The sequence below is a fragment of the Psammomys obesus genome, unplaced genomic scaffold (genome assembly GCF_907164565.1).
Source record: "Psammomys obesus unplaced genomic scaffold, mPsaObe1.curated_primary_1811, whole genome shotgun sequence".
NCBI classification, from domain to species: domain Eukaryota; kingdom Metazoa; phylum Chordata; class Mammalia; order Rodentia; family Muridae; genus Psammomys; species Psammomys obesus.
The window spans coordinates 1,334,728-1,360,084 of record NW_026593982.1 but is presented as its reverse complement, the minus strand read 5'-3'; the positions used below and the strand labels follow the sequence as shown (position 1 = coordinate 1,360,084).

At 44.6% G+C, this 25,357-nt stretch overlaps 2 protein-coding genes and 1 long non-coding RNA gene across 4 annotated transcripts in view; 2 read left to right on the top strand and 1 right to left on the bottom strand.

The window, feature by feature from the left end:
* Alms1 (ALMS1 centrosome and basal body associated protein) overlaps window positions 1-10,839 on the top strand; it is a 98,438-nt gene extending 87,599 nt beyond the window's left edge. Inside the window, exons 18-24 of the mRNA XM_055617635.1 lie at window positions 4,845-4,962; window positions 6,234-6,437; window positions 6,749-6,990; window positions 7,480-7,633; window positions 8,349-8,412; window positions 9,756-9,855; window positions 10,691-10,839. Coding sequence (XP_055473610.1) covers window positions 4,845-4,962; window positions 6,234-6,437; window positions 6,749-6,990; window positions 7,480-7,633; window positions 8,349-8,412; window positions 9,756-9,855; window positions 10,691-10,735 — 927 coding nt within the window. The 3' untranslated portion in view covers window positions 10,736-10,839. The remainder of the gene's footprint in view (window positions 1-4,844; window positions 4,963-6,233; window positions 6,438-6,748; window positions 6,991-7,479; window positions 7,634-8,348; window positions 8,413-9,755; window positions 9,856-10,690) is intronic.
* Window positions 10,840-16,528: 5,689 nt separating this feature from the next.
* Window positions 16,529-24,793, bottom strand: LOC129684486 (N-acetyltransferase family 8 member 7-like). Of its 2 annotated transcripts, XM_055617647.1 has the most exons (3): window positions 23,896-24,793; window positions 22,674-23,330; window positions 16,529-16,777 (listed from the first exon to the last, which is right to left on the bottom strand). In XM_055617647.1, exons 2-3 carry the CDS (start codon window positions 23,260-23,262, stop codon window positions 16,746-16,748), a joined length of 621 nt encoding a protein of 206 aa, XP_055473622.1. In that variant the 5' UTR covers window positions 23,263-23,330; window positions 23,896-24,793; the 3' UTR covers window positions 16,529-16,745. The 2 variants fall into 2 exon arrangements, with proteins under 2 accessions (XP_055473622.1, XP_055473621.1); XM_055617646.1 differs by lacking the exon at window positions 16,529-16,777 and having other exon boundaries at window positions 22,028-23,330; window positions 23,896-24,792.
* LOC129684490 (uncharacterized) lies at window positions 22,551-25,341 on the top strand. Its single transcript, XR_008721348.1, has 4 exons — window positions 22,551-22,603; window positions 22,870-22,959; window positions 24,808-25,019; window positions 25,108-25,341. It is a non-coding gene; the product is annotated as an uncharacterized LOC129684490 (long non-coding RNA).
* Window positions 25,342-25,357: the final 16 nt, after the last annotated feature.

The window sequence follows — 25,357 nt, the reverse complement described above, 5'->3', positions numbered from 1 at the left end:
GTGTGTGTGTGTGTGTGTGTGTGTGTGTGTGTGTGTGTGTGTGTGTGTGTGTTTTCCCCGTAGTGGCTATGCTCTTTTAAATGCCCACGTGCAATGTGGTGAGCATCCCAGTCCTCCCACATCTTTACAAAATTTGTCATTACTCACGTTTTGGCCTGACCATACTAAATGACGCAAAGGCACTGCATTGTCTGGGTATTCTGGCAACTAGATAGTGAAGATCGTTTTGTGTGCTTGTCTTTGGTGATAAGTGAATTCATATCTTTTGTCCATTTTTAAACTAGGTCATCTGTCTTCCTGTTCTGCTCATAAGAGTTTTATTTGTTTGGGGTCACTTGTTAGCCTTTTGGGTAAGATCAAGGATGGTATCTATTCCTTTCTGCTCTGTGCTCTTATTGTAAGTCTTATCAGGTGTATAACTTGAGGAAAGTTTCTCCCATTCTGGCACTTCTGTTTATTTTAAAAACAAAATTTGAAGTTCACATGGTGAATAATGAAGTTTTAACATTTTTATCATTAATTATTTAGGTCTGCATCTACGCTCAGTGCATTTTTGTGCATGTGGTGTGTCTAAAGTCATCTTTTGTATGTGAAGATTCTTTTGTTCTAAATCCTAGCTGACCATCACCATAAGAGTTTATTATCAGTCTTTCTGTGTTGACTGTTGTCTGCACCTAGTTTTCACCTCAGTTTACACTGTCTTAATTACTTTAACATTTTTAAATCAAGAAATGTAATTTTTTTTCCTGTTCTTTTTCTTTTCCTAATAATTTTTGGTTCTTATGATCCTTTGTCTTTCCATGAAAGCTTGAGACCAGCTTATAAATTTTTTCAGGAAGATTCATTAGGATTTTTTAGGTTTATGGAGAACCTACAAATTACTTTGGGGAGACTTACCATCCTAGCAGTTTTTGCATTGTCTAAGTCACATATGAGTGTCTCACAATTTATTTAGATTTATAATTCTCCCATAAATACATTATAGTTTTTGCTGTTTTGAGTAAGGTTTTCAATACAGTTTTCAGATATCTCAATGCTAGAATATAGAAATGACCTTTCCCTCACTGCTCTTACATCCAATATCCTGGCAGAACTTATGAATTGCAGTAGCTTCTAAATTCTTTAGGCAGGACCATGTCACTTGCAAATAAAAAGTTTTACTTCTCCTTTTCCAGGCTACATTCTTTCCTTTCAAATATTTTACATACACACACACACACACACACACACACACACACACACACACACACAGCATAAGCATTCTATTTAAAACAAATAAAACTGGTGGCATATTTTGTTTTTATCCTTAAATTTCTGTCTTGAAAGCCAGCCCATTTTGGAACCTAGTGTGCTTTGGTTACACAAGTGTGGTATGTTACCTGTCATTGTATTGACTTTACTGCCCTTTTTGTACTTGAGCATTTTTGCTTTTTAACAAACATCATAGCATTCTGAAAGTTTTACACTAGTTGAGTTTTTGTCTTTTTTTTTTTTTTTTTTTGTAGCCTCCCATCAACCATCAAACCTTTTTTGTTTGTTTGTTTTGAAGATGGTATCTCCCGTTCTTGCCCAGACTAGGCTTGAACTTGGGATCCTCTCACTGTAATGTGAAGAGCTGAGATTTTATCTTTTCTAGTATTTCTTTTGTTGATTTTTGTAGTTGTTCTTTCTTTTTTCATGTTTGCCTTTATTCATTTGTTTGTTTTGAGACAAGGCCTCACTGAGTCAGTCAGGCTAGCCTCAGACAGGACACAGTCCTCCTTCTGCAGCCCCCCAGTTGTGGTTATAGGTAAGAGCCAGTAAGTCAGCCCTTTCTATACTTCCTGTAACTTCAGGAATAAAAAAATTTAGTTCCATTGTAAGTGAAGAAACTGGCACAAAGAGACAGTTTTGTGTCTTGAGAGAAAGGCAGGACCTAACATTGGCTCAGGTCTTAGGAGTCTAGGCCTAGTGCTGGCTTTGTGTATTTCTGCTGCCCCCAATCCTGTATCAGATTTTTTTACAATTCTGTCTACACAGTGTTCCTGCCTTTGATTTATATAATTATCTCTACTAAACATTCTTTTATTTGATTTGGGCCAAAGCTCAAAAGTTCCTTGTGAGCTTTTCTGCCACTGAGGCACTCTGTATGTCTTATTATATAGAAATTCTACTTTCCAAATCTCCAAGTCATTGACACAAAAAAAGGCAAGAATGGCTGCAGCCATACCTAGAGACATAGGACATGCCCTGGGGATTTGTGCAGTGCAAAATGTACACTCAGGCAGGCTTCTGAATGTTGAAATAATGCTAGGGTAAGGGTGGACTAACTGACTACAGTCTACCAGTATGTATTGTCATTTCAACCCTTAGGACTCTATCTAGTTCTCAAACATGCTGTCCTTTTGTTCAGATATAAGTATACTAGACATGCTGCCACGCAATGGCTCCGTCTACCAGGAGGACAGCTAACTTGGCCGGCCAGTTTTTGTCATGTTTATCATGCTTGGACATTTGCTCACCTTTGGCTTTCACATTCCTGTGGATTATCATATTGATGATCAATTCTAAATTTGACAGGTCAGTGGTGTTAAACTCACCAGTTTACAATTTTTACCTTTCTGAAAATCAAACTGTTTCCTGCATTCAAATGTTTCCCTTCTTCCAGGATTCTGGGCTAAGTTTCCAGAGGCCTTAGTTTAGCTCATTCAAAGGAATAGATACTTTGCTTGAGCTGCAACATGCCCCTATCAAACTTGCTTATGAAAATGTCCTTTGACACTTACCAAAAATGAAGGCCAAATCTCTCCTTAGAGATGGTCTTTTTCTCCTCCCTAGGATTCTCCCTCCCCCCAGGACATTTTATGATGAGTAGGCTTAAGAAACACTCTTGGACTGGAGAGATGTCTCACTGGAGAACACCTGCTGTGCCATCATGCCAAGCAGTGTTCAGATCCCAGCACCTGTCCAACAAGCTGAATCCCTTATATGCCTATAGTCCCAGGTCTGAGGGAAGCCAAGCAGGATTGCTAGAACTTCCTGGCTACCGATCTAGCTGAGGATATGTGAGCCCAAGGTTCAGAGAGACACCTTGCCTCAGAAGAATAGATTGAGAGTGATGGAGGAGGATGCTGATGCCCTCTTCTGGCCCCCATGTTTGTGTACTTGCTTACAGACAGTTACTACTTTTTAAAATTTATTTATTTTTATTAATTACAGTTTATTCACTTTTTATCCCAGCTGTAGCCCCCTCCCAATCCCACCTCTTTCTTCTCCTCCCATGCTCTTCCCTAGTCCACTGATAGGGGAAGTCCTCCTCCCCTTCCATCTGATCCTAGCCTATCAGGTCTCATCAGGACTGGCTGCATCCTCTTCCTCTGTGGCCTGGTAAGGCTTCTCTCCCCTCAGGGGGAGATGATCAAACAGCCAGCCACTGAGTCCCTGTTCCCATTACTAGGGAATCCAGTGTAGCTGCCATGGGCTACATCTGTGCAGGGGTTCTAGGTTATCTTCATGGATAGTCCTTGGTTGGAGTATCAGTCTCAGAAAAGACCCCTGTGCCCAGATTTTTTGGTTCTGTTGTTCTCCTTGTGGAGCTCCTGTCTCCTCCAGATCTTTCTATCTCCCCCATCTTTCATAAGATTCCCTGCATTCTGCCCAAAGTTTGGCTATGAGTCTCAGCGTCTGTTTTGATTCCTTGCTGGGTAGTGTCTTTCAGAGTCTTTCTGTGGTAGGCTCCTGTTCTGTTCCCTGTTTTCTCCCTGTTTTGGTGTCTATCCTGTTTGCCTTTCTGAATAAGAATTGAGCATCTTACCCAGGGTCCTCATTCTTGATTAGCTTCTTTAGGTGTACAGATCTTAGTATGATTATCCTATGTTATATTTCTAATATCCACTTATAAGTGAGTATATACCATGTGTGTCTTTCTTCGTCTGGGATACCTCACTCAGGATGATCTTTTCTAGTTCCCACCATTTGCCTGCAAATTTCATGATTTCTTTGTTTTTAATTGTTTTTAATTTCTTTGTTTTAAATTCCATTGTGTAAACTTACCACAATTTCTGTATCCATTCCTCTGTTGGGACATCTGAGTTGTTTCCAGCTTCTTATTATGAATAAAGCTGCCATGGACATGGTTGAGCAAATGTCCTTGTTGTATACTTGAGCATATTTTGGATATATGCCTAGGAGTGGTATAGCTGGATCTTGAGGTAGCACTATTCCTAATTGTCTGAGAAAGTTTCAGATTGATTTCCAAAGTGGTTGGAGGAGAATGCTGATGCCCTGTTCTGGCCTCCATGTTTGTATACTTGCTTATAGACAATTATTCCTTTTTTTTTTTTTTTTAAGAAACAGTTTTATGGAGTATTCAGTTACATTTTGAACTTTTCCTCACCCACCAGTGTCAGCTTTCATCTCTTAACCTTCAGTGCAACTCATTTGGGATTTCTTAAGAGGCACTGCAGCTCTTTGGTATCTGTCTGCCATATAAGAAGTCTGAATCTGCCCTGATTGAGGGCTCCTCTGTGGACTTCATCACTTTAGTCAACAAATTTATTAACTTCAGAATTACCTACAGGTGTCAGTCAAGAATTTCATTTTGGAGATGTGTCCAGCTAAAGTTTAGCTAGCAACTTCTTGAGTTCTCTCAAATCCCAGGGAACTGCCCAGCTCTCTGTATTGCAGTTGCCTGGGCTTCCTGCAGCATTCTCCCCATCACAGATGCTCGGTCACTCAAGCTGTTTTCAGCTGTGTCTCACCAGTTTGAAGAGAGAAGGCTTCGGGGCTTGCCAGCTCGCATGCCCGTGTGTAACTATACCTCTGGCTGCAGATCACTCTGAGAGAGTCTCTTTTCACTTTTCCAGGTGCCAAACCCTATGATTTCTTCTGACTCCGTTTCAACTGCTGGTAGTTTCCTGAGCTTGGATTCTACTCTTTCCAATGAGGAAAATGTGCACATGTTAAACAAGGGTGTGCAAGCTGGTAAATCTTTTGAATTTAACTTTTGCATTGATTCAGTAATGCCACTTCAACATATTTAACTCATGATAAAGGGTATAAACAGTATAATTCATACTTCACTCATGATAAAAGGTATAAAGATTAAAAGTACCTGCCTATTGAGATGCAATTTTCCTGTATTAATTGCAAAAAAAATCCAAGTTTATAAGCAAGAGTTTAGGGAAACGAGTGCCTTCATAGCAGAGGTGCAACTAATTCACAAGGCCTGTGAAAAGCAGTTTGGCAGTTCTTATCAAATTCACTTTGACCCAGCGTTTTTGCTTTTGGAATTTGGCCAATAGATAGATACACTTAAATATGTGTAAAATAGTACTTGTAAAAACTAGTGTTGCTATAGTAGAAATTTAAAATCAACTTTGATAGCCATCTGTAATGGTGGAATTAATTATTGTAGTTTCATACAAAGATTATTATACATTATATAAAGAAGTTTTATATAGAATGAAGAAGCTCTGTCTACGGGCTGGAGAGACGGTCAAGAGCACTGGTTGCTCTTGCAGAGGGCCGGGGTTCACTTCCCAGTGTACAGATAAAGGTTCCCAAATACCTGTGATTCCAGTTCCAGGGAATCCAACAGCCCTGCAGGCATTGTACACACATGTGCATACATGGCGCAGACATGCCTGCAGACAGGACACCAAACAAAAACTTACTTCACCAATACAACAGCATACATAATTTAAAAGAAAACTCAAGGGACAGAACAATGACAATTTACTGCTGTGCATTTTGTAAAAACAAAGGAGAAAAGAGAATGGCTCAAGTGAGTAAGTTTTCTGAGGTCCAGAGTTGTAAACGAAGGCTGGAGAGCAGGCTAGGAGGATTTGAAGCATGCTTGAAGAGAGTTTTTGATTTTGTAAAAGTCAGTCTCTTTTTCCTCTTCCTTCAAGTCTTGAGCTCAGTATTATCACCTTTTCCTTACCGGGTGATTGGCAGCAGGTCCAGAAGTACTTACTGTCTTGCTCCCTTGGTGTCGGAGTTGAAGACCTAAACTCATAAATCAGCATTTCTTTTTTCTCTCTCATAGTTAAACCCACTTAGGAATTAACCCTCTCACTCTCTCCCCTTTTTCTGCACCTGTCTCCATCGCCTTTTTTCCTCTCTTCCTCTCCTTTGCCCTCCCCTCCATGCAGCATATCTTTGAGTTGCTAACAAGGGCTCACCCCCTGACTGGAGTAAGCCTGCCAGCCAGGCTTCGAGTGTGCTCCCAGAAACATTGTCTTTCCCCTCAGGTAAATTGGAGATTGTGACTGGTGCCAAAAAACACACTCGGGATGTTGGGGTGACTTTCCCAAGCCCGGCTTCTGGTGAGGCCAGATTGGAAGAGGACAGTGGTGTGACTTCTTGGCCAATAGAAAAAGCCAAAGAGAAAAAGTTCCTTACCCACTATCTGCGGGCCAGAAACTTAGGGAAGAAGCAGCCAAGTCCCCATGAAGGTCAGTTTCTGACTCCAGGTAGCAGGGAAATGCACAGAGCCATGTCCCAGAGTCTTGCAACACTGAGATCCCTTGCTTTTGAGGACTCTATGTTGACTCCACCTGCCACTGACCACCACATTGCCATGTTTTGAAAGTAACTAGAACTTCATTTCGAGAGTCCTACTGTGGTTAAGAACAACTCAAGGGTTGTCATCCCCAACAGAGGAGTCCTTTTAAGTCACTATCACATACATGTCTTTGATATAGTTGGGCAGTTATTAAAAAAATAATAAAACTTTTCAGTTTCTTCTTGAAAATATTTCCTGTAGGAGTCTCCTGGTTTGTTCCTGTGGAAAATGTAAAGTCTGGATCTAAGAAGGAAAATCTGCACAAGATTTACAGCCCTGGCATCTCCTGGTTTGAACCAGTAACCAAAACCAAACCCTGGAGGGAGCCACTAAGGGAACAAAACTGGCAGGAGCCATGCCTGATGAGTCATGGGGTCCAGGGAGGCTCAGGTGGAGGAGGTGGCTCGGTTTCTCTTAGGCCGTTTGTGAGAGTCACCCTGCAGGTGGGTACAGTAACTTCAGGTTGACCGTAGCCGCACATGGGTGGGGATGGGTGGCTGGCGTGCTGGGGGTTTAGTTGTTCAGTCATCCTCAGGATCTGAGGAGAAGGGAGGGTTCTGATAGGACATTGCTCGCTGTGTGCAGGGTTCTCTGTGTGGGATATCAAGCCTAGTGTTTGGGTCAACACTGCATTGTCCTAGGACCTTACCATTTAGCCACAAATTCACCCTTGAGCTCTTCCCCCTTGGTGGCTAAAGAAAATACTTAATGATGAATTTGAAGGGAATGAACTGACTTCTGTCTCATAAACATTTGGAAGAGTTGCAAGTGACCCCACTTTAGTTCTCAGCTTTTCCCAGAGGCATTTCTGTGCTTCCTTTGATTATTCCTGGGGCCCCTTCCCTTAGGCTCTCTAAACCTCTGGGGCAGGTGCTGTTTTTTTCTGGGCGCTTGGGCCATGTCATTAATATGAGGCTTTTTCTTACCCTTAGGAAGCACTTCAGTTTCACAGACCTGACTTCATCTCCCGCTCTCGGGAGCGGATGAAGCGCCTGAAGTTACTAGTCCAAGAGAGGAAGCTACAGAACCTGCTCCAGAGCGAACGGGAGTCTCTGTTCAACACTGTGCAGCCCCTGCCCAGGAGAGGTACACCCTCATGTCACTTTGAGAGTGGCCGCTGCTGTGTGAGGAACACTGCTAGCTGCCAGTCCTCGGCGAGGTTGCCAGATGTGGCTTTGCTTGCTGAGACTTGCGTCTCCTCACTAGACTGGCGCAGCCTAGCTTTTCACACTTCGGTGACCCCAGTAAGCCAGCTCTGCAGGCCTTGTCACCACATCCATGCTACCGTAAAGATGGCTCTTTTGCAAACTAGTTTGCGTTCATGGTTTCAGAGTGTGATAGGAGAATAATAATAGTCCACAGACCTGAGGTCTGCCCAGCACTGTTCTCTCACTGTATTAAGGCACTGTATTAAGACTCACTTCACCATTTAAGTGAATAGCTCACCCAAATTCCACTCTGCTTAGTGAAAGCCCAGCTTTGCAGCCAAGGTCTGTTCTCTTAGTAGTGGAACTGAGTGGCAGTAAAATAACACAAGACAGCTGTGAACATGTTAAGCACTGCCTACAGCTGCCTTACCTATCAACTACTCTGGGCCTGCCACAGTGGGTTTGGGTTGCGCTCACCATCCGTCTAGTGCAGTTCAGGCTTGGGCCTTGCCCTTGATCTTTACTCATGTACATGTGCTGCCAGCCCAGGTCAGGGCCCAGGGCCCAGGGCCCAGCAGCTTCTTGGCACAGCTATATGCGCAACACCTCTCCTTACACTCACTATCTGCAAATAAACCTCTTCTCTTGTCTAGTCCACCTGGCCATCCAGAAGACCAAGCCTATTGGAAAGAATGAAATGATTCAGAGGACCAAACGGTAAGCCCGAAAGAATAAGAGTAACTACGCAGCTATAGGCCAGCCACCAGGTGATCAGGAGCCCTGCTTCCCAGCCCCCAGACAAGGTTGCATGCTCAGTTGGAAGCATGTGAGGTTAGCTGTGAAGCTGTTTCTCACAACAAGATAGTCTTCAAAAGGGCAAGGGGAATACCTGGGGTGAGCGTGTCTTTATTAGAAATCTGGATGAAACTAGAAGATACTTTGAAATAAAAGTAAATATTTATTTTGGGCTACCTTCTTTATCTTAGCAATATCATTTCTAGGAGTTTTTCCAACAGAGTATGAAGTAATGGATTGCTCTCCACGACATTAAGTAAAACTTAAGAACGTGGGTTCCAGAGGCTTGTTCAGTTTCAGTCCACTGCTGCACTGGCAATCTTTAAAAGGGAATGCCTTTGCTTTCAGAGCTGTGTAGACCTGGGCATGGATAAAATATTTCTGTAAATTGCAAAAGACTTGATAATAGTGGTTACCTTTGGGAAACAAGAACTGAATGGTTGGGGTACAGGGGAAGGGGTGTTATTGTTGTATTAAGATTTATTTACTTTTTGTGGTACAAGACTGTAATCCCTGCACTCAGGGAGACAGAGGCAGGTGGATCTTTGAGTTCAAGCCTGGTCTACAAAGCAAGCCTAGGACAGCCAGGGCTACGCAGAGAAACCCTGTCTCGAAAAAACAAAACAAATTATTTATTATTTTGTGTATTGAGTGTTTTGTCTGCTTATATGTAAGTATACCACATGCATGCGGTGCCCTCAGGGGCCAGAGGAGGGCGTTGGATTTCCTGGAGCTGGAGTTAAGACATTTGTGAACTGCCACATCATTGCTAGGAATTGAACCTGCAAGAGCAGCATGTACTTTTAACCATTTCTCCGGACCACTTTCTACACAGAGACTTTTTAAATCTTGATCCATTGCAGGCAGTTGATTGTGAGAATGCCATTGAAAAACTAAGTTACAGGTTACATTTCTAGGGCTCACTAGGAGATGGCTTTAATGAGAAGTCATGTAGTTGTGTGGTGCTTCTGAAGCGATGGGTTGTTTGGTTTTTGTTTTTGTTTTTTATTGACGTAGGTTTGTTTGAGACAAACAAACAAATGTATATGGCCTTAGTTGGCTTGGAACGTGCTCTGTAGACCAGGTTGGCCTGGAACTCATAGAGATCCTCCTGTCTCTGCCTGTGCTTCCTGAGTGCTGGGACTAAAGGCGTGCGCCACCACCTTGGCACTGCTTCCTAGTCATTGGTGTAGGGAGAGTCTTTGTGTACCTTTATGCCTGATAACCTTGCTGCTTTCTATCTTTCCACTCATGCCATTTCTAAGAATTTATGAGCAGCTTCCAGAAGTGAAGAAGAAGAGAGAAGAGGAGAAGAGGAAATCAGACTATAAATCCTACCGGCTGCGAGCTCAGCTCTATAAAATGGTTGGTTGAGTTGACACTGTCCCTGGAGGGATGGATCAGGCTCATCAGCGGAGGGAAATAGAAACAGCCTGACTCACGCTTTTGGGAAGCAGAGTGACTGAGAGCTGCGATTTCACACACCAGGCAGTAGTTAGCCTTCAAATCAGAGTGAGCTGTGAGCCACCCTTCCTGTGTCTGCAAGTACACCAGACTTCACACAGGCAGTTAAGCCCTCATAGCTGAACTGCACAAAGTACCAGACTTGTGATCCCCTAGAGTGAGTCTCTAGAACTATGTAAACACACTGGACGGTGTCCCTGAGTCATCAGGGAGTGAGGGCTAGAGAGTGGAGCCTGCCAAGAACCTCCTGGGGCAAATTTTATTAGATGCCACACTGGTCACTTGCGGGGAGGGTCCTGTCCTTCACAGTTTCCTTTTTCCTTACTGTAGTTTAGAGGAATGTGAAAGTCACAAGCTGAATACCAGACCAGACTATTTTGAGGTTTGAAGACTGTGTCTGGAGCACCCAGAAGCCCGGGCATTGTGGGGGAGACGCCAGGCACTGCATGGCCTGCCTGCCGTGTTAGCATCACTCAGGCCCTTGCTGTGTTGGTCAGCCTGTCGGCATTCTGGATTATCTGTTTCCATGGAGAAGTGATAGGTATGCTTATAGACCATCTTTCTAAAATGCTTCAGGAAACACTTTCTTCCTGATTGCCACTGTCAGTAGGTGAGTAAGATTCACAAGGTTTAGGGACAGTCGTCTAAGACTCCTCAGCAGTGTGCTAAGATGAGGATGACCAGCTACCTGTGATGGTAACCACATCTGACTTCTTTCCTGTGTTTTCTTCCACAGAGAATAACCAATCAACTCCTGGGGAGAAAAGTGCCTTGGGACTGACATAAGACTACTTTCCTCAGAGCCTAAGAATAGTTTTTTATGAGTCCAAAGAAGCTAATTTATACTTTAATGAGTGTGATTTAATAAAGCTTTGTGTTTGTCTATGTGTAATTTAGTAACTGTGGGGTCTGGGACAGCAGCAGAGAAGCTGGTAGTTTGGAAACAGACCTCCCTTTCCCCACTGAGACCTTGCCCACAGGCCGTGTGTAGGCATACTTTAAAAAAAAATGTATATGTTTCTTATATCTTTTTCTCCATACTCTACTCCAATCCCTTAACACTCCAACACCAGGTAGGAGAGAGAAAGGGTTAGTGGGAGAGGGGCACAGTTCTCTTAACTGCTTCCTGCTGGTCAGAGTCATTGGGTGTGTTGGAGCTAGTCTAATTCTCATTTCAGAAGACCTCCAACTTCTTGTCTCACAACAGCAATCAGGAGCAGCAAGGGGGAAACAAGAACAGCCTTGTTCTTTCCCTACTCCACACTCTCCAGAGTCCTCAGATTTAAACTATCTGCAGCTGGCAAAAAGTGCCTCTCAGAGCCCAGATGAAGCTAATAGTCTGTTTCTGTGGACCACCTGAATCAGTCCCACATCCCACACCTGCGACCAAAACAAAATCATTTTTGTCTCCACAACAGCCATGCTTCACACCGGAACTCTGAGTTCTAGAAGAGGGAGCCCCTGTTTGTATGCGCTTTTATACCTTTAGAAAATAAATCACTGCTGATTGACTCATAGTGAAACAAGCAGCAAAAGGTAATGTCTCTCCCATGTGGAGCGGAGCAGGGAGCTGGCAGATGTGCCCTGCTGTGTGGAGGGACGTGGGCTCAGAATGGAGTCACAGCGTGCTGTGGTGGTGTGTGCTGCTCACTGTGGGCTTGTTTGGGATGTTTGGTCCATGGCCACACATCACCTGTCCGGAAGGCTTCCAGCCTTTGGCAGGTCTTCCTCCACTGGCTCATTTGTGGAATTGAAGCCTCAGACCACCCATCATCTCACATGAAACTATTCACAATGTAGAACAACTTCTGGAAAAGAAGTATCGATAAATGATTCCCACGATGCTGTAAATCTAGTGCCTGGGAACAACACAGACCTGGAAACCAGCTGAAGCCCAAAGCTGAGGAACAAAGGTGCTGTAAAGTCAGCAGCCGCCTCCCACCTCTACAAGGGTAGGTCCAGCCAGACCAGGGGACATCTCAGATGACTTTCTGAGATGGCATGAGAGCAGGTCCTGCCCTCAGTGCCCTGTGAGTAGTCAAGTTGTGCAGCCCAGACTCGTGCTTGTACCCAGAAAGATCCCAAGTCAGGTGCTCGGTCACCTGTGAAATGTCAGCAGCTCTGAAACCCTTTCAGCTCCAAAATGCTATGACTTTGTTCTTTGTGGGTTACCATTTGGAATAGAAATAGAAAGCAATGGTTGTCTCAAACCCCAGTTTGCAAGGCAACTTAGACAGGATGGAAATAATGAATGTGATTCCTTGGGCCCAGCATTGAATTGTTCTGAGCATTCATTCAGGTCTGGTATCCGGGAGTGCACAAAACCAGGGGGAGCTGGAGCCTCCCTGCTCCTGTATGCAGAGGTCTTTTGTAGCCCTGTACTCATACTACCTGTGGTCCCCTCTGCTTCCAGACCACAAGATGGTTTCCCTACTGTGCACAGGTCCATCTATGCTATGTATTTGCAGAAGGAAGGGTTCCCACCTCAGGCTTCCCTCCTAGGGCCGGCCATTAGACACCCCTGCTCTCCCTCTGCCAGCACACGCCCTGACAGTGCTGTCACACCTCTTACTCTGCTGAAAGCCCAGGCCAGCTGCACACCTGCTGCTGCTTCTAACTTCGGTGGATTTGCTCTAGAGTTGCTTGGCCACTGCTTACAGAGCCCAGCTTTGGAATCTAGGAGATACATCTTGGGTATGTCTTCAGAGGCATTTCCAGAGAAGTTTAAGTGAGGAGGGATGTCCCACCCCGAATGTGGATGACACCGTCTGATGGGCTGGAGTTCCAGCTGCATAAAAAGGAGATGAGTTGAGCACCAGAGGCATCGTTTCCCTGCTTTCTGTGCTTTTGTGGACCTGTGTGACCAGCCCCCACATGCTTCTGCCATCACAGCCAGGCTGCGCTCCCCACCATGCCTTCCACACGGTACACTGTACCCTCAGATTTTGAACCCAAGCAAACTCCTGACATTGTTTCTTCTTAGCTATTTGATCACAGAAATAAGACAATTACTAATACCCCAAGTAGTATTCCCGGTGCTGGGGGCTGGGAGTAGGGACTGTGCACATGCATGTAGATACTTTACACTTGTTCTCAGCCTTGCTGTTGAGCAGGCAGCACACAAGCCATGACTGAAATCCTTTATAGAAGGGCAGGTGGGGTGTCCTGCACAGCAGACCCACAGACTTCTCTCTTTAATAGTATTTTATTATTATTATTATTAAAAAGAAAATCTACACTAGAGCTTGTTGGATAGCCCAATCAGTAAAGTGCTTGCCATATAGCACGAGGACCCAAGTTCAACCCCCATCACCTATATAAAAATCTGAGGCAGTGTTTGTTGTAATCCCAGTTCCTGGGAGATGACAGGCATATCCCAGGAGCTTGATGGCCAACCCACCTAGATTAGCTCCAGGTTCAGTGAGAAGTGGGGGTCTGGAGAGATGGCTCAGTGGCTGGGAACACTTGATGCCCTTCTAGAAAACCCGTGTTTCATTCCCAGCACCCATGTGGCAGCTCAACCATTTGTAACTCCAGTCTCAGAGAATCTAACACCTGGTCTCTAAGAGCACTGCCTGTCCATGGTGGGCAAACATACATATAGGCAAACACCTATACGCATAAAAATTAAGTTAAAATGTTTTTAGTATTACAAAAGTTTATTAAGCAAGTTTCATATGAAAACATACATGACTTGATGCTACATCATAGTCAAACACCCCTTGAGGAGTGAACTCCACTGAACAGCTATTTAGACTTCTGGTATCAATATGACCATCAATCACAAGATTCTTTGAGATCAAAGTACCATGGTATTCCTTGTACATGTCTAGCACCATTTAACATCCTCATAAATGTCAGCTCTGGCAGGTGGGCCTTGCTCATGGCAGAAGTGACTGCTCTCACACTTATGCACCTGGCATAAGTTTTAAAAAGTGAAGTGGGGAGCAATTAAGGAAGATACCTGACATGACCTCTGGCCCCCATGTGCTCACACAAATGCATAGGCACCTTCACGTACATGTGCGCACACACAAAGGTGCATACACACATAATCCCTCCCAATTAAAAAATGCTTAAAGGTTAAAAGCAAAACCAAAGTTCTTGGAAGAAAATACTGAAGAATTTCCCTAAGAATTTAAGTGTGCACCACATGTATATGAGGTATTTGTGAAAGCCAGAAGTGGATGTTGAATTCTGTAGAAGTGGAGTTACGGATAACTGTCAATGGGAGAAACAACTCTCACCTCAAAAGAATAAAGGGAACACTTTATCCTAGAGCATGTATGAGTGACCATGGTCCAGGAACACAGATTCAGATTATCCCAAAATTCTATGTTCCAATGTGGAAGCAGTTTTGTGTTTCATCAAGTTTTTATAGTCTTACAGAAAGGAGGAAGTCCTAAGGCAAGCTTCAAGTACATTGGTGGGTACACCAGAGAGGAAGGTACAGTGAGATGGGGGAAGCTATTCCACAGGCCTAAGATGCTCTCTGATGGCATCCTTAGCTTTTGGGTTGGTGGAAGCTAGCGTTGTGCTACAGCAATAGAGTCTAAAAAGTTTTTAAACTATTGTCACAAGATGTTAGCTCCAATATGGAGTGGGCCAAAGAATGGCTGTTTCAAAAGGGCTAAAACTAGCCCAAGATAAGGTAACTAGTCTCTGAACCTACAAAATTTCAGTTTCACCAGTACTGGAATGCCAATTTTTCAGAATTTCTTCCTAGAATTGTTTTAATTCACAACCAGACACAGCTTCTTTTCAGGTATCTTCATTTCACAACTGTGAACTGCCATGTGGGTCCTGGGCACCCAGTCCAGGTCCTCTGTAAGAGCAACAAGTACTCTTCATCACAGAGCCATCTCTCCAGAACCTTCCCTAAGAATTTAAAGAGAAATATCTTAAGGAACAAAGTACTATCCATAAAAAGGTTGATAAATGTGGTAGCTAAAATGTTATCAGTTATAATGGGAGAAAGCACACACATGGGGCAGAAGATAATTGGAGCATGGGTAACCAACAAAAGACTTGTATGCAGAATATATAAAGAACCTGTATGAGTCAACTTTCAAAATTGGCAATGTAGGAAATGAGCTAAATAACAGGCACAGGCAATTTCACAGAACAAACATCTGAATCCTAAATATGGAAGGTTATCCTGCTTTGGGCAAATGCACACTAAAAATAAACACACACACACACACACACACACACACACACACAAACACACACAAATCCTTTTTGGGCAGTGGGCTGGCAAGTCTGACATGCAAGAGTTGGCCAAAAAAAGGGGTCAAGTGGAGTTCAAATACAGCTTGAACAAATTTTCATTCACTTAGAAAACTGAGTTCTGGGACAATGCACCCCACTACTCATCCAGAAAGGTTAAAGGTAGCGTCTTCATATCATCGCAATGAGCAGGAGCAACTCCCATCTTTCACAGGAGAATAGGTCATGACAAGTGGTATAAAGAATTCTAGGTTAGAGAATTGTCCACCATGTGAACATTAGAAACCATGTAGAATATATTCAAAAGCTGGGAGGCTGATAGGAGAATCCTTAGTTTGAGGTAATCCTGGGCTACAAGGTTAGATAGTCAATAGATTAAATAAAGTTAAACAAGCTAAGGTAAATATTGCCTAGGGACATGTGGACCCAAGTAATTTTGAGAGAGAGAGAGAGATTTTTATTGCTATTATATATGATATGAGAAAAGATGAGATGATATGGGAGCCAAGGGGAGGTGGGAATATGGCTCAAGGGTTAAGAGCACTTGGTGTTGCGGAGGACCTAGATTTGGTTCTCAACACCCACATGGCAACTCACAACCATCTATGACTTCATCTGTTAGGGTTCCAATACCCTCTTCTAGCCTCCATACACATGATGCATATACACACACCCAGGAAAAACACTCATACACATAAAAATAAATTTAAAAATAGAACTTAAAGACACATAATAAAGCTTGAATGGTTAAATTAAGGCACCATGCATATGGTGAATGCCTTTACAGGGAAGAGGAAATGCTAAATCAGGAAGTCCAAGGGACCATAAATCAAGCAAAACAATGCAAAAAGACAAAAACATACTCTTGATCAGTGAGAACAACAATCTAAAAGCTTCCAAAAGGAAAACAAGTAGAAATAAGAAAGGGAGGAAAAGAGGCAGAACAGGAAGGAGGGGGAGAGGAAAGAAGATGAGGGAAGGTGTGTATGGGCCAGTCGGGGAACTGGTGGCTGTGTAACTGTCCCAGACAGAGAATGGGCACAGCACTTACACCGGGAAGATCCCAGTTCAAACTGCTTGGCATGGGGGCACATGCCTGCAATCTCAGGCTGGAGCAGGAAGGAAGCAAGTTTGAGGAGAAGGATCCGCTGCTCTTGTCCTCCTACTCACCTTTCTGTCTGTCACCAGGGAGGCAAGGGCTGCAGATTCAGCTTCATCCACCCACTCTGGAACCCTTCATATCCACCAGACATCAAGTTCAAACATATCCCGGTTGCCCAGCAGTCACCCAAACTCCCAACTACCTCTGCACACCTCCAAGGTAAGGACTCCGTGCTGCCCACAGCCACTCCCACTCCCTCCTCAGAATGCCCCCCAACCCATGCACCACTTGAGTTCCTCGGGCAACCATCTTTTTGCCAAACCATACCTTTCTGAAGGAGCCACAAGGTTTAGGTTTTGTTAAGTTGAGGCTTCTCTGCCTTCCTGTTTCCTAGTGTGCACAGCCAAGGGCACACTTACCTGATTCTGCTCATCTCTGTGCAGTGGGTGCTTTTAGCGGCCTATGCCCCTCTCTCTTTCACACAGGGCTGAGCTAAGATGCAACAGAGAGGGGATGTTAGCTCATCAGAGAAGAGCCCCACCTTAACCTTCTCCTGCAATGCCTGGCCAGACAGCCCCCGGAAACCTTATCAAGCTAATTTTAAAGCTCTAGCCTTCTACCTGGCCATGATTCTCTATTAGCTCTATTGATCCTAAAATAAAATTGTTATATATATGAAAACATCTCACTGTGTAGTTAAAGCTGACCTCAGACTCACTGTCCCCATGCCTTGTACAGCCATACTGGCAAGTTTTAAACTGAGTCCTCTCCACTGAATGCCTTCACATTGATTTTGTTCAAAAGATTAACCAGGGTTGGACAGAGAACTTGGCAATGAAAAACACTTGTTCCTCTTCCAGAGGATCTGGGTTCAATTCCCAGAACCTCATGTGATGGCTCACAACAGTTCTAGGAGATCTGACCTTCATTTGACATAAAAACCACAGCTCTCATCTTAAAGGAATAAGAGGTAGTTTATTCTGGAGCTATTTGGGATGATCATGGCCTTGGAAACACCAATTTAAATTATCCCAAATTCTATTTTCCAAAGGGAAAGCAGTTTCATGAAACTGTACTTTTCCAGAACAAAGAACGAAAGTTTAAAATACACAGGTGGGTATATCAGAGGAGCAGGCACGGTGGGACGTGGGAAGCTCAAGGGCAGGCCTGAGACATTCTGAAAACATTCCTAGCCTTTGAGTTGGAGGAAGCTAGTGGTCTGGCAACTTAACATATTCTAAAAGGTTGCTTTTGTTGTTTTTTAATCTATTAGTCACAAGATATTAGTTCCAAATAAGGGGGCAAGGGATGGCTGTTCTGAGGACCAAGACTAGCCCCAAGGTAAGGAAACTAGCTTTAAACCTTCAATATCTACTGAAGTTGTAATCTGTCAACCAGCCTGCAGACACAGCTTCTTTTCAGTTTTCATTCACAGCACTCATTGCTGCGCTTATATACAGGCAGGCAAAACACCCTTACACATAAAGTAAAATAAATAAATTATTAATAAAAATGGTTAACCAACTGCATGCAAAAAGTAGCTTCCAGATGCACCCCCTCCCAACTCTAATGGCTTTAGTTTAAAATTCACTGTCTCTATTTTAAGTGTGGTTTTCTTTTTCATAGACTTAGCAATTGTTTTCCTGTTTCCAAAACAAGTGAATTCTTGTCAAACAGTAGAAACAATGGTGGAGTATGCTAACAGATAAATGGATAAATAGAATATGGCTCATATATTCACAGGCCAGGCATTAGTAGTTAGCCCTTTCTGCGTGTATATTTGTGTACATTTTATATGCACACAGGTTTGTGTATTTGTGTGTGTGTGTGTGTGTGTATGTGCACATGCACATACGGAAGCCAGACGTTAACAATGGCTATTTGTAGTGGTTTGAATGAAAATGGCCCCACAGGCTTATATATTTGAATGCTTGGTCCTTAGTTGGTGGAACTGCTTGGGAAGGATTAGGAGGTGTGACCTTATTGGAGGTGTGTCACTGGCTGGTGGGCTTTAAGATTCCAAAAGCCCATGTCATTCCCAGTTTCCTGTCTTTCTTTCTCTACCTCCTACATTTTGGGTCAGTATGTAAGCTCTCAACTACTGCTCTAGTGCCATGCCTGCCTGTCTGCTTCTATGTCCCCTGTCATGATAGTCATGGGCTCTCACCCTAGTGAACTGTAAGTAAGCCCTCCAATAAGCTCTTCTAGAAGCAGCCTTGGTCATGGTGTTTTGTCACAACAATAGAAGAAATAAGGCCTGACTGGGCTGTTTACCTATCTAGCTTGCTCTTAGGATCCCTTGTCTCTACCTCTTCCAAACTGAAATACAGTTGGTTCACCATAGCCACTCAGCCTTTAGGTGGGTGTTAAAAATTCAAAATCTGTTCTTCAAGCCAAAAAACAAGGTAAAGAGCCAGGCATGGTGGTGCACAACTATCATTCCAGTGTTTGGAAGGCAGAAGCAGAGCTCAGGGCCAGCCTGGTCTACACAGCCAGCTCTAGGACATCCAGGGCTACATGTATACGCCTAGCATGTACCCAGCCCTAGATTTAATTTCCAATAACAAACACACACACACACACACACACACACACATACACACACAAAGAAATTCTGATACATTGTATAACATATAGGAACCTCAAAAACATTACTAAAGTGAATTCAAAGAATCCAGACACAAAAGGGCAAGCACTCTGTGATTCCACTCAGATGGAATACAGACAAAGCACATTCACAAAGGTAGCAGAAAGTAGACATGAAAAAGGGCTCAGGGGGAGGTGATGGAGTTATTGTCCAGTGTCCACAGATGAAGAGTAGACAGTAGGGATGATTGCTCAACACTATGAGTGCGATTAGCACCCCCAAACTGCACACTTAAAAATGCCTTAGCAGTGGTGTAGGCAAGGGAGAAATGCCTTCCCCATTCATCCCTTGCCACCTGAGGTTGTCAGGTAGATGATCTGGCCCTGAACTCATTAGAGCTGGAGAGTTAGCCCTGCCTCTCACCAGCTGTAGCAGTCAGGCTGAGGATGAGGTTGTCTCCTGTGGCTTCAACAGTGACTCCCCCTCTTCCACCTCTGATGCTGGGGCTGGCATTTCTCTCAATGACAATTTCATAAAGCTCATTTCTTGGCATGACAATGAATACAACTACAGCACCATGGTGATGTCCCTCATGGCCTACTGGCCTCCAAGGAGTAAGAAGCCCCGGACTACCTCCCACAGCAAAGGCACAAAAACAAAAGAGAGGCCCTTGGCTGCTGAGGAGTCCCTGTCCCAACTCAGCTCCTGACACTGAGCATCTCCTTCACAGTTTCCATCTCAGACCCCCAGATTAACAGGGGAGTCCTAGGGATTACTACTCTCTTTATTGAATACATCAATAAAGTTTACCACACCCACAAAAATGTCTTAGCAGGTAAAGGCTGTACCACCAAGTCTGACAACATGACTTTGTTCCCCTGACCCACAGTTGTGGAAGGAGATAACTGACTCCCATAAGTTGTTCTGATTTCAACACAAGCATGCATTTATACACATACTCTCTCATACACAGAGAAGATAGACAGATAGATAGATAGATAGATAGATAGATAGATAGATAGATAGATACAGGCAGAGTAATGCATGTCTTTAATCCCAGCAGAGGCAGGCAGAGCTCTGTGAATTCAAAGCCGGCCTGGTCTACAGAATGAGTTCCAGAACAGCCAGGACTACACAGAGAAACCTTGTCTCAAAACCCATCCCTAAGTGTAAAAAAAAAACAAAACAAATTGTGTGTTATGTATATTTACCACAATTTTTAAAAATGAGAGGAGAGGAAATCAGGCAGGTACATTAAGTCTGAAGGAAGCCTGGCTGACGGGCTTCAATTGTGTATGCCCTTATCTTCAAGTGTGCATGTGTATGTGCCCAGGTGAATACATGTGTCCAGAAAGCAAACAAAATTTAAAAAAAAAAAATTGAGTATGCTTTAACCAATAACATATTAAATAATAGGAAATGTTTTTACTTAGAGAGGTTTCATTTGGCTCACAGTTTGACAGCACAGTTCATGATCAAGGGAAAACATGAGGCAGGAGCATGAAGCAGCTGGTTACATTACATCTACAGCTAGGAAACAGTGACAAATGCTCAGAAATGTTAATATTTACCATTCTCAGAATAAAACTGTGTCCTTCAAATTGAAGCAAGTATTTATTGGCTGAAAAAACAGGAAGTCTGGAATCAGCAATCCAGGTTTTCTCACTGCTGGATCCAAGTCACTAACCTCCACAATTATCTTTGTCCACACCCTTATTCCTTCCTAATTTTTGGAAGAACACCAGTCCCCTATCTTATGCATGCACTAATCCTTGTACAAACCATGAGCCCATGTTTTGCCGCTCCATGGAATCCCCACAATTCATGAGTTTACTTGACTTTCTTCCCACCCCAATTCTAATAGAAGCACCCCTGCACCCATACCTTCACACTTTTGGCTTCCTAGGATAAGTGTCAAGCATCATTAGTGCTACTCCATTGCAGAACACGGTGTCAAACTGGCCGAGAAGACCCTCAGAGCCTCTGGCACCAGGGGGTTGAGGTTTAGAGTGCTACATTCCTCGATCCTGTGGCCATGTAACAGCAGGTGACACAGCAGCTCCTCTACCCCCATAGAACTTCCAGGAAAGGGCTGGCCAACCAAGCCTGTAAAGTGATCTGAGTTTGCCCCCCCCCAAGCCACTGGCTCCCCAGAACCCATATAAAAAGCTGGGTGTGTAGGGGCTTATATCTGTAACCCTAGCAATGGGGAATGAAGATGAATGGGCCTCAGGGCTTGCTGGCCAGCCAGACCAGCTAAAATCAGCAAGCTTCAGCCAGTGAGAAACACTGTCTCAAAAAAACATTTGAGGTTGAGTTCTGGCCTCTTTGCACAAGCACACACACACAGCACACGTGTGTTACATGCATGCACATGTCTTCCTTGACAGCATTACTACTTCTGAACTTTAGAATTTTATCCACAGCTATAGGGTTTTCAAATTATTTTCAAATTATTGGGGGAAGACCTTTACAAAGTTTAAAGTTAACCATTTTGTTTTTAAAATTATTATTATTAAGATAGGGTTTCATTATGTGACTCTGGCTGGCCTGGAATTTGCTATGTAGACGAGGCTGGCTTTGAGCTACCTCCTGCCTCTCAAGGCATGCACACACCTGGAGTCAACCATTTTAAAACAAGTCGGTGGCATTTGATAACGTTTGCACTGCTATCCAGATGTTGTCAAAACCCCAAGACATCAAGACTTGCAGGAGCACTTAGGGAAACCAGGAGTCGTGGGGCAACGTGGAGAGACTGAAGGGGTGATAAGTGGGGGCCCTACTGATCCTGCAGCTCTTCTTGGCTATGTCCAGCCTCCCTCAGGACATGATCCAGTCCAGTCAGCTACCAAAGGATGGGAGCAATTTTTGAAATACCCTGTGTTCTGTCCCCAGCATGTGCAGAGGCGGTGTGTGTTGCCTTACTAGCTGCTCACAGAGCCAAATCCCGCTCCTCACTTCTGCAACTGCAATCACGCCCCCAGGGTTCAGAAGAGGCCTTCACTTCTTCATGCTTTTGCTTTGGTTATCTCTGTAAAAGCCTCGAACCCCGCCTAACCTAGCCTGCTAGAACAAGGTAATAATGCTTTGGCCAACCCAAAGACCCTGAGAGCTGTCCTTCCCAAGCTCAGTAGATGATCAAAAGAGTCATAAGCTAAATGAAATTTTTTTTTACTTTGTGTTGCTTTTATACATTACATTGGTGTTAGGTAAAGGACACCCCAGATGGATAACAGAGAGCAGCCACTGACACCCTCCCACCACACACACACACACAGATTTACTGAGGTGTTCTTGAGAGTGAGGGTTAGTGTAAGGTTATGGGACAAGCTAAGTAAATAAAGACGATTAGGTGTATGACAGATCTTATATATGAAAGAGGTTCATTAGGTGGGAAGGGCGAGCAGGACATAATGGGGAGAAAGAGGGGGGTGCCCCGATAGAAAAAGGAACCAAGAGAGCAAGAGAAGAGAGGACCAAGAGTGAGACCACATGGCCAGCTGGTCTCTTTAAGGAACAAGGTAACCACGCTTTCCAGGTGTGGCCACCTGGCAGGAGACACATGATGACATAAGTTGTTAGGCAACCCAAAAGCAGATTTTGTTCCAAAATCCTAACGGTTAGTGTTTTGCCCCTGAAGTGGCTGGGTTTGCTTGTCACCACTACAGAAGCAATCAGATCATGCCTGCTGTACACAAGAGAGGGCTCACAGGCCCCCTTCCAGAGCAGAGGTGAGGCTATACTTGAAGTGTATCATTGGAGATTTTCTTAGTCTTGAGACATTAGTGAAGAAGGACTCACCAGTCTTCTGGAAGGCCATGCCCTGATAGAGAGCCAGGGCTGCGTACTGCAGCATGCTGGTGGTAAGGACCACTTCACTGAAGCCCTGTGCTTCCGCAAATTGGAGGACAGTCCTGACCATAGCTTTCCCTATCCCCTGTCTGCGGTGCTCCGAGGACACAGAGAGGTGATATAGCCGCAGCTGCTTCTTTGGCAGGAGAGGATCTTCCACTGGCCGGGCAGCCACCATGCCCACTATCTGACCTCCAGACTCGGCCACCCAGAAGCAGGAGTCATGAGAACTCAGGTAGGTCGTAGTGATGTCAGCCATGTCTGTGTGCAAACATGTGACCATATACTTTTCCCACGTGTATTTTGCAAGGAGCCACAGGGAAACAAAGAGGGAAAGGCTGGACAGAAGAACCAGAAACCAGGAGCCTGAGGCCAAGAATAGAGTAAGAGGGACCCCAAGTAAGAGCAGAAGGGTTCGGGGCAGCATCAGCATGTGGCAGAAGGTGGCGGGGATGTGCTCCTCCATGCCTCTGGAGAACAAGTCCACCACGCTCTCGTGGTCGTTGTCCTGGTATTTGCGGATGTGATAAAGAGCCATGGGAGACTTCTGGATGTCAGATCTCAAAGGCCAAAGACACAGCTCTGACTGTATGTTTCCCTGTGATCCTGCAGAAGAAAGAAGAAACCATGCAGTTCCCCCAGCCAAGTTCCCAGTTTGCCAGTAGCCTGCTCAAGTATCTGAGTGTGGGAGTGTGTGTGTGTGTGTGTGTGTGTGTGTGTGTGTGAGCCCTTACAGGAAGAAAGCAAAAGGCCCGACACACTAGTTGGGATGCTAATTTCTCTCCCTATCTAAATGTGACACTGGCTATGCACTTGATCTCTCTGGACCTGTTTCTTCATCTGTAGAACAGGACAAAGAAACACTTGCCTCCTAGGGTCTCCCAGAAGCATGGTGGCCCCCTTCTCTCCTATCTTCCTGGCCCGTTACTAAATTTCTTGGAGCATGGAGCTATCACCCAGTGGCAGCCAGTCTTCATGTCCCAACCCCTTTGATATCTCTCTTTCTCTCTCATCTATACATTGCAAATGCAAAATTTCCAAGAACAAGTTTCAACAAAGCCACTGTCCCTTAACTCTCAACATTTAGACTTTTGAGAAAAGCCAACCAAGAAGGCCCTGTTACTCCAGACAAATGTAGAGACCCTCTAACCTTGTCCCCAAGACTGCTTACCTGGTTGCTCAGAGCTAAGGGTCTAGTTCAGCCTTAGTGCCATGCTTGTGACTGATAGTCAAGCTAATCTGTGATCAACCCTTTATTAAAGTAGCAGACTTGGTAGAAACCTCATTGGTTGGAAGCTGGATGTTTGATAATCATAAACCACAGAATCAAGTAGCTCATCTGTGAAGCGCAACATTCAGGTCCAGTCAACTTTGTGACCCTCACAGAATGAGCCTGGAAGGAAATCAGGATCTCAGATGGTTCAGGGGTCATAACTCTCATGGTGGAGGGCCAGCACCTCATGTCTGGATCCACTCCCAGATGCAGCAGCTCTCTCCAGTACTCTCAGCCCTCCTTGAGGCCCACTCTGGTTCCCGCTCCCCTGTTCTGCTGAACCCAGGGATTCTGACCCTCCTCCTGAGCTTGCTTGTCACAAGCTGGAGTACACACATACTGGCTCAAGAACAAGAGCTGCCATTGCTGGGCTTCTCACTGCCCAACCTGCAGCTGGCCCTGGTGCTCTTTACTGTCTTACCCATCTCTTCCTTAGCCATTGTGCTGATGCAACTGCCATGCTGAGTCTTCTCAGACCCCAGCCACTCAGAGAGGCACCCTTCTGTGTAAAAATGTCCCCGTGGAAGAGATGTCCCACCTGTGCCCGCTGCTCACGTCTTTCTGCACAGGGTAAAGCCAGAATTTGTCTGCAGTGTTTAGATGGGGGAGTGGGAAGACTAAACCAGGAGTGCCCTCCCTCTTCTTCACGGTGGTAGAATGACAGGCAGAGGCTGATTCTCCATACAAGTCAGTTCAGTGGACAATCTCGGGGCGTTGCACTACTGTATGTGTGGTAAGACACAGGGCTTTCCAATGGCTGCTGCAAATAAGGGGGGTTACATAACATTCTTACATAACCTTTCTTGGCAGCAAAGGTGGAAATCGAGAGGGATCAAGGAGCAGCAGCTAGAACAGCACTGCTCCCACAGTGAACCGGGCAGAGGCAGGACAAGGTTGTGGTGACCTTTTGGCAAGGTGTGGCTCTAGTTGGGTCTTTGATGAGCATCACTGGCTTCAGGGCACACATCCTGGAGATCTGTCCTCCATGACCAGCCAGCTTTCTTTGCTGAGTCATTCATCAGGTGAGGAACTGGCTGAAGGGAGTCTGGGTGGAGACAACCCGCATAACATTCCTGGAATTTACCAACACATCCCTGTCTTTGTACACAGGTCAGCAGAGTAGAGGACATCCACAGTGATGCGGGCCTGTCCTTCCTCAGGCCTTGCAGTCTGGCCCTCGGTCTCCATGCCCAGAGTGGAAGCTTCCAGAAAAATCCCTTCCAGGATTGGGACAGAATCTGTCTGGAAGAGACTGGCTGACCAGGCTTCCCTGCATCCTGGGAGTTTTGGATTTTTTTTTTTTTAAGATACAGCTATCTATCTATCTATCTATCTATCTATCTATCTATCTATCTATCTA